This window comes from Lates calcarifer, linkage group LG8 (assembly GCF_001640805.2).
Source record: "Lates calcarifer isolate ASB-BC8 linkage group LG8, TLL_Latcal_v3, whole genome shotgun sequence".
NCBI classification, from domain to species: Eukaryota; Metazoa; Chordata; class Actinopteri; family Centropomidae; genus Lates; species Lates calcarifer.
The window spans coordinates 6500761-6514565 of record NC_066840.1 but is presented as its reverse complement, the minus strand read 5'-3'; the positions used below and the strand labels follow the sequence as shown (position 1 = coordinate 6514565).

The 13805-nt window shown below is 40.3% G+C and overlaps 1 protein-coding gene across 1 annotated transcript; it reads right to left on the bottom strand.

The window, feature by feature from the left end:
* Positions 1–2: 2 nt before the first annotated feature.
* Positions 3–3620, bottom strand: LOC108882783 (insulin-like). Its single transcript, XM_018675477.2, has 2 exons — positions 1436–3620; positions 3–729 (listed from the first exon to the last, which is right to left on the bottom strand). Exons 1-2 carry the CDS (start codon positions 1623–1625, stop codon positions 584–586), a joined length of 336 nt encoding a protein of 111 aa, XP_018530993.1. The 5' UTR covers positions 1626–3620; the 3' UTR covers positions 3–583.
* Positions 3621–13805: the final 10185 nt, after the last annotated feature.

Sequence of the window (13805 nt, the reverse complement as noted above, 5' to 3'; positions counted from 1 at the left end):
TGTGTGAAAATAATGAGGACATATAGAAATAGGTGGATGCAAGTCTTATTCAGAGCACAGAAGTGTAGTTGGCATAAAAATGCAAGATGCTTTTAACTCTAAAATGTATTTTGAAATTTAACCTTTGTACCTTTCTCAGCAACTCTTAGGGCAACAGATCTAGTGACCATTTTATATGGAATAGCTCTTTTTAAACCTTTCATCTTTGTAAATAAAGACAGATTTTAACTCTCCTCTTAAACAAAAGTGTTACTGAGAGTTATTTACATAAAAATGATATGAACTAAGCCTCTGTTGCTCGGATCTTCTCAGTCATGTCTGTCCTCTGCCAGTAGAGTGCACTGTAGGACTGCAGCCACAGGTTGGAGCTAAGCAAAAGGCCATTGCAGCCCATGTTTCATCCACACTGTATACCAGCCACAAAGAACACAAATTCACATCTCTGCAGAGAGGAGCCTTGGGTTATGGGTCATGAAGCTTTATTTCCTTCAGTTGATAAGACATAGCCAGCAAGTATCGGGCCAGAAATTGACTTCGGGACCTTTTTACAGGCTATGAGTGGTGCTAGTTGTGAGGTGGCAAGTCAGTCGCAGTAGCCCTCCAGGTGGTAAATGCTGCATGGCTTATGGCAGCACTGCTCCACGATGCCTCTCTTCACCTTGGGCTCTTCACGGCCAGACAGAGCCTTCCACAGCCGCTGCTCCTGTCTGGCCCTTTTAGACAGGAACCCTTTGAAGTGGAGAAAGTTTCCATAGCTGTGTTAAATCCTACTGCTGTTGCGCAAACCTCCAATTCCTCAAACTACCATTTAGACTCTTCACACTTTAATGGAGATTTAATGACTACGTAATCTGATCTCCCCAATCCATTTAGTCTTGTTAGTGTCTACTTCAAGAGGAGATATGATGGAGCACCAACAGAGGCATATCATAGCTTACACCTCTAAAGTTAACTTCAAAACATCAAACAAATGTTTGAGGCAGAAGATCCAAATAATGCATTTTGGGAATAACTTAATGGGGAAATTGGGGATTTCATAAGATTTGTGTTTATTGGATTTGTCACATCATGGATTGTTGAAAGCAACAATATGAAACCAGAAGCCTGGCTATACCACTGAATTCAAAAGAGGCCAGAGAGAGCCTTGCACACTAATGATGGTTTGAACAAACCCATAGATTTAGTTCAGTAAAGTTTTCCTGCTGTCCCTAAACATTTTTTCTCCAGCTAGCGTCTAAATTGGCATTCTCATTAGGCTGAGTCTGATCTTTTGAACATGGTGGGCAGAGACTGCAGAGAAACAAAGTCAGCCTGGGGTCTGGGGGCAATGTCATGCCGTTCTTTTCTGAACTCCCTCCATCAAGGGGACAATTAGAACTTTACGCAAGTCAAACAAAAGAAGTCACAACCATTCCCAGAGTTAACACTGCCTTACCGAGCAGATGTTCCAGATCCCTCTTGTGGGGTCGGTTTGGACTGTAGAAAAAGCCCCGCTCTCCACATACAAAGTAGAGGGCGTCCACCAGGTGGGAGCCGCAGAGGTGCTGGGCGGGGGCCGAGGACACCCCGTGGGAGTAGAGCATCAGCAGTAGCATCATTGACACTGCCCATGGTACCCTGGCCATAGGAGGGAGACCTCTTGGGCAAGCAAAAAAAAGAGAAGTTCACACAGAATAGCGCACATCTGGTCAAATTTTTATCATGTTAGGTTTCAAAGACAAAGAGTTAGACTAAAGCCATCCATTAATACTTAATACCGCTGGACCGAGTGGTTTAAAGCTAAAGAATGAAGCGATGTTCAAATTTGATCAGACCTTTCTTGATGACACTCAGGCATTACAAGACCACTTTGTTTTAATATTTCTAGATATAGATGTTTTGCAGTGTTCCTCTGAAATAGCTCCAGGCCTTGAGAGTATAATAGCACAGAGACAACACAGAAGGCACGCAGCAATACCCCAACTCAAAATAAGGGCTTTGAAGTGAGCCGAAAACTGAATAATTCATTCTTTCATTGGAAATCAAAGGCCAGGATGAAACGCCTCAGTGAAACAAGGTCTGTAGAAAAGTCATTGGATGATATCTGACTCAAAGTCTCCAAATCTTACAAATTTGCACAAGCCTAAGTAGACGAGATTATAAATTAAGAAAAGGGTCGAGTTCACAGTTACATCTTGATGACCTTGGTGTTCATTAAGCTGATCTTCACTTAAGGTGATGTGGTAATGATACTACTTTAATGTTCTGTCTGTGTCTACCCCAAAACTATGCTACCTCTGATTTCATAGTTCATATTTACAAACAGCATTTTAGAGATCTTCCATCCATCCAAGTTATGTTTAATGTTATTTCCACACAGCTCTTATAGAAGTAAATTGAAAAATGATTTAATTTTGATTTACTTTTGCTTTACTTTTATCCCCACGTGAGCCTTACTTTATCTTAGCACCATCTGTTACAAGCTAGAAAGACGGTCTATGTCTCAAAATCAGCATTGTGGATACTGTCGGGGTATCCTCAAGGTCAGTCCCCACCTCGCTGTCCATCTTAGCAGCTATGATGCTCAATACTGGGAATGATCTGTCCGAGATTACAGAATTGTTTTCAGTGTTATTAGTGAAATCCCATTTGTGATGGATATTCTCCCGGGTTTGAAGTTCAGCTCCTGTTTCAAGGTGAAAAACATATTTAGCAGTAATTTAGAAGCTATATAGAACTTTTGTGGACATCTTATAGTGTACGGCAGATTATTGGATTGAAAATGAATCATTTTAACAGTGTCTTTAACAATGCACCTGTGCCAGGCATTACAACATTGGCAGAGTGCTCTATCTGGCCTGCCACTCCTCTATCCCTCTTGGCTGTACGCCAGGCTCCTTGGCACAGTAGATTGGTTGAATTATAGATCCCTGCTTGTGCTACTCTTTACTTTCATCCTGGTTATTATACACATAAATTTAAAAAGTTGAAATCACGAGGGAATGGAGAGAAACGTGCTTACCTGTGTTTGAGGCCTCAGTGCAGCAGAGCAGCTTGTAGTTACAGATGAAAAGGGCCTAGGGACTGGGCCTGTAGGACTATACAGGTACAGAGAACATCTCCACTTGGCTACCTTTCCCCTTTATAACTCCCCATGTCCACCTGGCCTTTGTCAGCCTCAGCGGAAAACGCCAAAGTACTCTCATTAACACCCTGACCTGTCAGCATGTTGATCTGCTCCTGATTGGCACTAAGTCATTTAACTGAGTGTGGAGTGTGCAGCAGAGTTGGGATAAAGTTGAGAAGGCAGTCACTGAGGGTGATACCCATTTCAACCCCTGCTGTGTGGTGACCTGACTGGCACTGTTCTCAGGCTGACAGGCACCATATGTCACGTTCCGATCACATAGTGTAGATTAGAGGACTTCCAGGCTTATTAGTGACCACTACTGGTGTGTTTAAGGTGAGGCTCTGTGCACAAGTAAAGACTCGTGAGAAAAACGCAGTCTGTCTATCCCTTTCCTTACAAATCATAAAAAAAACAACTATATTTGTTAGGAATTTTTACAAAATAGAATAATAAAAACATACAGTCTAAAACATACCTTTAGTACAGTTTTTTACTTCATTACTGTAGTTATATGTCATTTATGCTCTGAAATTAAGCTTTTCTGTGATGTGATATCAACTCTACTGTGCTTATCTGACGTATGGACATTATGATTCTTATATATATATATATATATATATATATATATATATATATAGTAAGAGCATGCTGTGGTGGTGCTAATTCTGTACTTTTACTTTCAGTGTAGCTTTGTATGCTCTGTAAACATACAGATAATAAAGTAGCGTGTCAATACTGACTGATTAGACCCCCTCAGAAAATATCAATTTATAAAAAACTATTATTTATACATAGCTTCTGTGTTATGAATTTTAATATATCATGGATGTAATTCTTGTGAGAAAAGCTTAGTCTTTTGTCTTCTGTTACAGCTTTGTTTTATTGCCTAGGTTTTGACTCATCTCTTGTCATGTGCAGCAGCTGTTCTTTTGTAATTTTAGTGTGCCTATCTGAGGGTGGGCCAAATTTAGATGAGAGGTGACATGCTGTATAATTTTATCTAAAATGATAACTCAATTGTCAGGCTTTGAGGATGCAGGGCTGTCTGTGTTATCACCTCTTTGGCTCTCTGGTTTAATTTAACGTTAACTGGAATCAGGAATCTTAGGGTACATTGATTTTTTTAGTTCTTCTATTTCCTATTTGAACTGTTGCACTAAAAAGTACATTTTCTAATACTAACCTTGACTTTACAATCACAAACTGCAACTGTGGGGGGCAAGAATTTTTTTTAATAAAAGGACAGACTCAATGCCCATTCATTGTGTATGGAACTGTGGCAGATATGATATCTTTAAGTTCAGTACCTCTCTGGGGTAAGTTCTCCAATTTTTTAGCTTCAGGAAATAGAGGTGCATGTACATCAGAGTATCAGCTGAACTGTCCTAGGAGCAGGGATAATGTGATTTCTAAAAATGTTTCACATTCTCCTTTCAGCTGTCATTGCAGTGTTAAATTTAAATATGTTCACCAGCTGCATTCTCACCTTTTACTATAACCTCAAGAACTTTTGAAGCCAAAAAGTCTTCAGATTGATAGAGCTGTCACTTCTAACAGCCCTACTATGCGCTCCTGAAGCTCTAAAATCATGTTACATTTCTAGATTTTATTTTTGGTCCTCCACATATGACATGTGTAGTCTCTGTATCTGTATCTGTATTTGTTTTCTACTGTATCTTTCCTCACTTTTTACTGCAAGTACTGTGAGGGTTGGATACTTTTTGATACGTAGAACTTGTGATGATTGTCTTGTTTATATATATTTTTCATAGGAAACTGTCCACTACCAACAAATATGCTCCACTAACAATCTTTGGAAGAAATACCAGCAAGATTATACATGACTGTCTGAGAGAAATGTTTAAAAATCAAATTTCTATTCTGTTTTGCACAGTGGCATGCAGATACATGACATTTGAAAGAGGAAAATGCAATAAACTTGCAATCTGTCCCCTTGCTGAGATTAATATGTAATCTTATCCAAACATTACAGATATAAAAATGCAATATGAACAGCTCTGAAATATCAAACAGCACCCAACAAAGCAGCTTAAATATTACATTCAAGTAGAGACAGCTCCCGTCAGTATTAGTATATCTGATAATGTTGCTTGTCTGTACAAATCTGATTGGATTCAGTTTTGATCCAGGACAACAGAGGGAGCCAAGTCTCCTTAAGGAGATGATAAAAACATGAATATTGTCATAAATGCTAAATTAATGACTGATGTGCTGTTGAGTAGAGATATGACAAGGTTGAAACCCCTTCACATATAGTGTTGTATAAATTACTTTTTACAGTATACATTTCCATTCTGATAGACTGAGGATTTAGTTTTGGTTTCTCCTGACCACTGATTCAGTTAGTGGTCTCTCAGTATACGCTATATGTGGTCATTTGAGACAGAAACAAGTCGGTAATCCAGAGCAAGAATATTTCATGTGGAAATTTTACCCAGAACTGTCAGAGACTAATTAACTCAAAGTTCAACTTGTTCATTTGTTTTCCACGAAGGGCATAAAAGCTGATTCTAATGAGTTGACAGTAAAAATCTTTTTAGTGTGTTTGATGTATAACATTTCATCATGCTGACATGATCAAATATTCTTTTAAGTATGACATAGAACATGACATTAGGGTTCATGTGTATTTAAGTGGCTTTTGGGCCCTGCCAAAAAATTATCTGAAGCAGATGTTCATTTCCGTCAAAGGATACAGTCTAGTTAAATGATGGTAGAGAGAGGGCAGGTCTTTCAAAACACAGCTAATGAAAGGACAGTCTTTGGAGGAATGATAAAAGAGAAAGGTGGGAGGAAAGCTATCCAGCACCTTGGCACTGCGATTTGAGAAGGTGTTAAATGTAGAACCAGGAAAGGTCCAACTTTGCCACGCTTTGAAACTTGTTCCTCGAGGGAACAGAGCAAAGCGGCAAGAGCTGTGAACAACAGGCACATCCTTCTCGCCCCGGTCGCAGTGGCTGCTTCAAACACGCACATCAAATAGCAGAGGACTAGTAGACGCCCTAGACATACAGAGACAGACAGAAGTTGGGTGGAAAGTCGGCTGAGTCCCTAAGGTGGGAGTTGCGTAACTCGTCTTCTCTTCTACTGCGTTTGAGGAGATAAAAGGGAGTGAAGAGTTCAGCCTAGTGAGATGTTGTTAATCTGCTCTGATAGTGAGCCTTTTTACTCCCATAATTATCCCCGACTTTCTGAGCATGGAAACTGAGGAGACTTAGAACATCAAAAAAATCGTTGACTGACGCAGCAGACAACAGAAACAGCTTGGATCATTATGTTTTTATGTGAGAGTTTGAACCGTACGAAGGCAGAAGTAATGAGACAGATTTCCATAAGTCAACTCTGAGAACTGGATACTGACACAAGGACTCCACGAAGATTCATCTGTGCTTAGATGGAGCAAATCTCTGAATATTGAGCAACTGTCATTAAAAATCACTCCAGGCCAAGAAGAGAAAGCACCAAAAAAGTGTCAAAAAAAAGTTGAGAGCCTCCCTTTTTTTGAATCTTTAGCAAGGGCAAACAGTTTAGATTCTGGGAGGTCAAGTGGCACTGTCATATGCAAACACTGACTCCTGCATGTGTGCGCATACGTGCAAAAAAGACAGACTGGACACGTCTGCCTGTTCCAGACACTGCCCTCCATGTGTGTCACGGCCTGCTGGCTCAGATCCATGACAGAACGCTACAGAATTTCAGAAAACGCTGGTGTGCATGTGTGTGTGTGTGCATGACTGTGATTGAGAGGGAGAGGGCCGCCCTGGTGTCTGCACTCTCCTGTCCTGCCAGTGACAGTCGCTAATGCAGTACTAACCCCTGTCATGACCTACTTTGCTATGCCACCTTTGTCTGGACCTTTACAGAACACGCACACATTCACACATTAATAATGAATAAAAGGAGAGAGAGCTCCTTATAATTCTAAATGTTTTTTAAAATAACTGCACTTGATTCATTGCACGCACACATGTACACACACAGACACAGAGAGAGAGAGAGACGTTTGAGCAGATTAGAATTAGAGGTTGACAGGATGGGTTGGGTAACAGAGCTTGGTAAGAGCATGGTTTGACAGCTGAGAAAATGACTACATGTTATAAATGTGACAAGTCCCCAAGAGAGAGGTGAGGCAGGACAGAATGATGGCCAGTTTGATTTTCAGGCCAGAAAATAGATTTCTATTTAAACCCTCATGTGACCGGCCTTTTCAAGTTGAGCTCAGCGCGAGACAAGAGAATCTCATTTAGAATTGGCATTTTTCTAGTTTGTGTGAAGCGTCATTTAGTGTGATGGATTGATATGAGAGAACCTCGCTTCCTCTCCAAAGGGATTTTTTTTTTGTTCACACCACAACTGAAGGGGGCAGGATCTTGTGTCGCTTCATATTGTGACCCTCCCAGCTGGGCATTATAACCCTTCAATGCACCAATGAGAAGCAGTGGCAGCTTGAAATGTGCTTGATCTCGTACATTTCTCACTGAAAGAGGGTGTTATTTCACTTTAGCTTGGGACTGGCGTGATACAGTTTTCGTCCTGTTGATGTTGACAGCATTGGAAATCAGTTTTACAGTTGCATCCATCTTTGGTATGACTCCACAGACATGCTAGTGGCTGTGGGAGGCTGTACGTAGGCACAGATAGAGCCAAAGTGAAAACTTCCTGAACTTTTCAGTTCTGCTCCAGAGGCAAGAAAATCTCATTTAAAATCCCACTAACATTTGTAACAACTCAAAAAACTTAAAATTAAACAAAGCCTTTCTCAACATTATGTCATCTGGCTCACTTCAAATGTTTAAATAAGGACAGCGGTTTTTTGAAAGAATGTAAATGATAATGTGTAAAAGCCTGTAGTTTATTTAATATGTCTGTTATTAGTTGCCTTTTGCAAACACTATTTCCCATATACTGGAGATCTTTATGACACAGCCTGACAAAAAAGGTGAGTCCAAAAGCAACTTAAGGTGCTGTCAACAGCAGCAGGATGGGGCTAAATGCTTTACAGGTTTTTAGACAGCAGAGATTACAGTAAAAAAAAAAATCACTTTGGAGGAGAACTGTGGTGAATTTTAATGGAAATGGACAAAATAGAGTTACAATGATGCTGCAATTCTAGTCTGTTTTTTTTGGAAGCTGTAGTTTTTCTTTCTGTACTCACAAAGTAAATGTTGTTTTATTTTGTGAAAATCACAAAGGTTTGAATTCCTCATGTTCTGTAGCAGATGCCAATTTGTCTATATGGAAAGTAAACCCCAGGAACACACTTTTTTTTTTTTCAGAAGGACTTATGGATGTGATGTTATGACTGGCTCTCTATAGTGGTGCTTTATATAAATGCTAACATGAGCATAGCAGGTTTAATGTTTACCATGCGCACCATCTTAATTTAGTGCTTGGTGTTAGCATGCTAAATGTTAAAAAGGGAAATTTTGACCTGATGAGGCACTAAAAGAAAAGTTAAGGGATCCTAAAAGTGATCCCAGTCACTCCCAGTTCATCCTGTGTAGAGCAATGTCTGTTTATGGCAATACACCCATTACTCATTGAGTCATTTCACTCAAAATGACAAATGTTATCGTCGTGGTGGCCCTGGAGGAAAAGGCAGAGGATCACCAATCATCATTAGGGTTCATCCTCAGGGGATCATGAATGTCTACAAGATTTCAGGAAATCCATCAAGTAGTATGAGATATTTCATTCTGGACCAAAGTGGATCTACCAACCAAAATTGCCATCGGATATACTGCCAGCATGGTTGAAATAGCAGTATCCTTCAAAATAAGAGTATTATATGTTAGAATATAACTGGTTATCTTACTGCATGTCAGTGTATGTTATATTGATAATGAGATTGTTTTTTTTTTTTTATCATGAATCACCTTGTAGTTGTGGTGTAAGATAGATGGAGTTAAATCTTAAGGATTATAGAAAAGCTGTGCACAGCCACCTGCTATAAGGAATGCTTGTGTTTGTGTGTGTGTGTGTGTGTGTGTGTATGCAGGTGTGGGTCTGCACATGTTTGCACAAATCGATACGGCTGGTATCACCCCCCTGAGTCTGTCTCCCCCTGCTCTTAGAGATAAAGTGGAGAAAGCAGACCTACAGCCAGACATATGAGTGGGATTAACAACAGATGCTTATTTGGGAGAAGAAAAGAAGCAAAAGCTAAAGATAGAGGGATTTCAACACTTTTCATTATTTTGTTGAGAATGTGTACAGCAGGTACTGTCAGGGAAAAGGTCAGAATCAATCAATCCAATGTTCTCTGCCAACCTGCCTCAAATTGCATATTGACTCAGTGTAACGCTCTCCAAACTAGTGGATTAGATGCATGTTGACAACTTTAATGCTACAGTGGAGCTTTTCTGGAGAAGTATCTGTACACCGTTATTGGGTATCTCAGGGAATTTGACTTGATGTTACTAAACCCAAGTTGTTAATCTCACTCCTTCCTGTGCTTCCCTCTTTCCTCTAAAACTTTCTCTCATATATTGTGCAGGCGTAAGTGCGAGTGAGAGAGGGGGAGAGAGAGAGAGGTGCTGGTGGTTGTTGAGCAGAATGCCAAACATGTCCATGTTTGTGTGTAGGCGAATGTGTACCTGACACCTGAGAGTTATCTCGATCTGTAACTGTCTGTTATCTGCAGGAGCTGTCAGTGCGATATATATAAGTGGTGTGTAGTTGGACAGGAGGTCTGTACGTTGTCCTGTTGGCTTCCACTGGGTTCACATATAGCATGTTGAACAGCAGGAAGTACAGCTTTGATATGTTGATGAGAACCTTTTATGTTTTGCATGCGTGTCTGTGAGAGAATGTGTGTGTGTATCAGTGTGTGTGTCTATGCATGATTTACTCTGTTGCTCGAGAGCAGGAGGGAGATGCTTCAGATGTGTTGTCCTTTCATTCCAGGGACCTCCTTTGAGGTAAGAGGATCCCACGGAAACTTAACATTTCATTGTGACTTGCTGCAGATAAAGATTGAATTATCTGTGTTCTCCTTAAATCCCCATTCAATTTTTTTTTAACAGGGATGAAAGATTTTGTCTTTGGTGCCTGGGGAGCTGTGTACCCCGCTGTTTGGTAATATCTGAAATTAATTCCTCCACCCGTCCCAGTTGTGCCTAAACAATTCAAGGGCAGTGTTAGATCCTCAAATTGAGAATTTACTGAAAGGCCTTTGTACCACAGTCATGTGATAGCTTTTTTGTTAAGCATAATTTCATTTATCATTACTGTGTCCTAACACAAACTGGCTTGTATCGGCCAAACAACAAACTATATGTGACGCTCAATCACAGGGGTTGTTAGCCATTAATGGAAGTTGATTTTCTTTCCCCCCACTGTTAGAGAAAAAGAAAGGAGAAGATAATTCTTTGAAGTGAAAGTAGAGGACTTCCCTCTGAGTCACCAGGAAGAAGAAATTTCAAGGAACAGAAGGCAGGGTGGGAATGGAGAAAGGTGAAAACAGAAGACTCTGAGGTTTTCTTTTTCTTTTTTCTTTTCTTTTTTGAAACTGCAGAAGAATACGTAATTCTTTCCAGCTAAGGCTTGCTCCATAATTCAACAGATTCTGGACCCGAGCCTCTCATCCACACAATATTTCCACTACACACACACACACACACACACACACACACACACACGCAGGCACACAATCACCATGTACACTGTGTGATTGGCCTTTGCCCCAGCTCAGTATACGGTTGCCTTGGGATGTGAATCGTCCTGAATGCAGAATCTGCATCTTGGTCTTTATTTAATCTGCAAATATAACAAAATGTAGACATGGCTAATGGAGTTTGGCAGTTATGCTTCTGGATGAGGTTAAAAGGGCTTCTTCTCCAACTCTACATCATATTAGATAGTGATTAAACCAATAGGTCATTGCTGGGTTTGTAGAAATAAAAGTTTCACTCTTCTTTCTTACATCTCCATAAACACATGCTAACATCTTTGAGTACACTTGGGGCAGCACTACACATTAACACCAACATCCCTGTATTATCATAGAATTAGTACAGCTAACATGTTAGCAAACTATAGCTTTTTTACCCATTATGCAAACACAAGCAACATTAATGTTCATTTGGAGTCATATTTCAGGCACCCTGAATGACGTCCAGCATTTACTGTCTTTTTAGCTTTGATCAGCTGTAGCAGTTAAATATGTTCAGAAGCTAGCTGCCTACTTTATGATTCTGAGTTTTTTCTTAGATAAAAAGATAAAATGCTACCTGCTCCGGCTGAAAATTGTTGCTCATTGAAAACGTTGAACGGAACTGCAGAGTCAGGGGATAATTGTGGATTTGTTACTACAACTGACATTTCTCATTTCACATGTAGTATTTTGATCCATTGTTAATATAAAAGTATTGATTAGAGCAGCTGTAAGGTTTTAGTTAAAATATGCTAGTTTCGTCTGCATGTTGGTGTTTTCTACCAGCACATTCATTCACCCGACCCTCAAAGGATAAGTGGTATAGTTAATAGATGGATGAACATTCATTTGCTCTCATTCCTAGTAGAGTGTGTTCAGGCCTGGTATTATTAGATAGGCAGTGAATTTTGTAGTCTTACTGACAGAAATCAACAGAATAAAAGTGAGTAAAAAAAAAAAAAAAAGAACTTTGGAGGATCCTGTGTATAACATTTGCAACAGCTGCAAGATTCAGCACATTCTGCCACAGCAGATGTAAACAAGAGGAAACATCTATCAGAGGCGAGCGAGGAATCCCAAAAGTAAGCGAGACAGAGCTCACTCAGAGGCAAGGATAAATATTAGTTCAGAGGCCTTCACACTAACAACTGGCTAAAGGAAGGGAGGGGATTGAAATATGACTCAGAACGTGTGTAAAGTTTAAGATTCCAGACTTTAAGCATTAAAACGGGCAAAAAAGAGCTTTAATAAAGCAAACAGTGCAGATGATTTAGTGCGGCCAAGCTGACTTGTCAAAGAGGCAATCCTTCTAATAGAACCACTCTGATTTATCGCTGAGACTCTCCACAATAGAGACTGTAATGGACTTTATTCATATTTTTATTTTATGAAACACGATGAAAGGGGTCATGGTGGCCATTAAGTTGATTAATGGTATGTGTTGGGTAAAGAAGATGCTATAAAGCCTTAAAAGTTAATGCTGTCATCTGCAGACTGCTGTCCTGATGGAGTGGGAGGGGCCCACGTGCAGCTAATAGACATAATTCAGCCAGGTAATGTCGGATCACTGGGGGACAAGATAGATATCAACTTGGCAATGTTATGGGGTGTGTCGTGGCATGCCGGCACATTTACGCGAAGTTATTTATGGTCCATAATGAAGAGCATAATGAAAATTGGACACAACTATAAATATGAGCAGGGAAAGTGTAATGCGGAGGGATAATCATTGATGCAATTAAGGTGTCGTACACATGCAGTGCGAGCCTGGCCTCCCCTGACTTTCTCCTCTTCCTCTCACCAAGGCTGTATTTTATCCTGAAACATCACATTTAATCAGCTGGGGGATGTCAGCGTAAATCCACTGGTCTCACACAAGGAGGTTGGCATTTTAAATATGTTAATGCAAAAGCAATAAAGTCTTTGGTTAATCTCCCTCTGAGGTTATTGACAACTGTTGTTAGATTGTTAGTGGTATTTCTTCGTCTTAATTGGTGTGTGCATGTGTCTCTGTGGACACTGTTGCTCACTGTGCGCCTATCTGAGAGCACGAGGGGAAAAGAGAGAGGAGCATCGGCTGCACATTTTGGTACTCTGTCAGAACTGTCAGTCTATGAGTGAAGGAGAGAAGGGAGAGAAGGGAGGGAGGGCAAGTGGCAGAGAAAGTCGGGTCAGGAGATATGGGAGGGAGAGAGATGGAGACAGATGAGAAAGGGAGTCCGGGAGCTGAAGTGACCCTGCGGACCAGATGCTGATAAACTGCCATCACTGAGCGCTCTGTCAGCTCTGGCTCTCATCTGTCACTGTCACCCTGCTGCATTTCACCCTTTTCTCCTCCTCTTCTTATTCCTCTTACCTCACCTTCTCTGCATCATCTTGTTTCTCCACCTGCTTCTTGTGTGTTTCTTCTTCATGGCACTCACACACATCTATACATCAATACCATGTGTACCTTCATATACGCTCACTTACCTTTGCTCCTGTTCCTTTAAATACCTTGCTTTACAGTGAATGTTTCACGGTAAGCATGTTCAGCTAATGGGAAAAGGCTCACAGCTGCACCCATTATTTTGACAGACAGGGCAGGAGACAGAGGTGGAGGCTTTTCGCTGAATATTAAGAATTTCCCCCTTCCATGTTGGAAAGCGGATGCTTGAGTATAAAGCCGTCTTATCGGTGCACATTTCATCTTCCTTTGAAACAATGATCTGATATTATGTGACAAAGATGATAGAGAACAGAGAATCCCAGGTATTTCCTCCTGAGCTTGAACGTGTAATGCAATATGTGGGCGTAGTGCAGTTTAAAGATATTAAAAATCAAAGATATGACATGCCATCTGACAAAACTTTTTCGCTTTACTTTAAAGTTTCCTTTGTTCTTCTTTTTAATAATATCACACAAGTACTAAATTCAAAGACCATGAACTTGTAAATGAGTCAGTTTAATGAGGAAACTTAAACCATGCACACACATTTTGGGGCCATGTATCCTTCTCTCTAAAAGTAAAATATGTAAAAG

Coding starts and splice junctions, on each gene's coding strand:
- LOC108882783 (XM_018675477.2), bottom strand. CDS start 1,625: ATGGCCAGGGTACCATGGGCAGTGTCAATGATGCTACTGCTGATGCTC. Junction 730..1,435: donor GGATCTGGAACATCTGCTCG/GTAAGGCAGTGT, acceptor TCCACTTCAAAG/GGTTCCTGTCTAAAAGGGCC.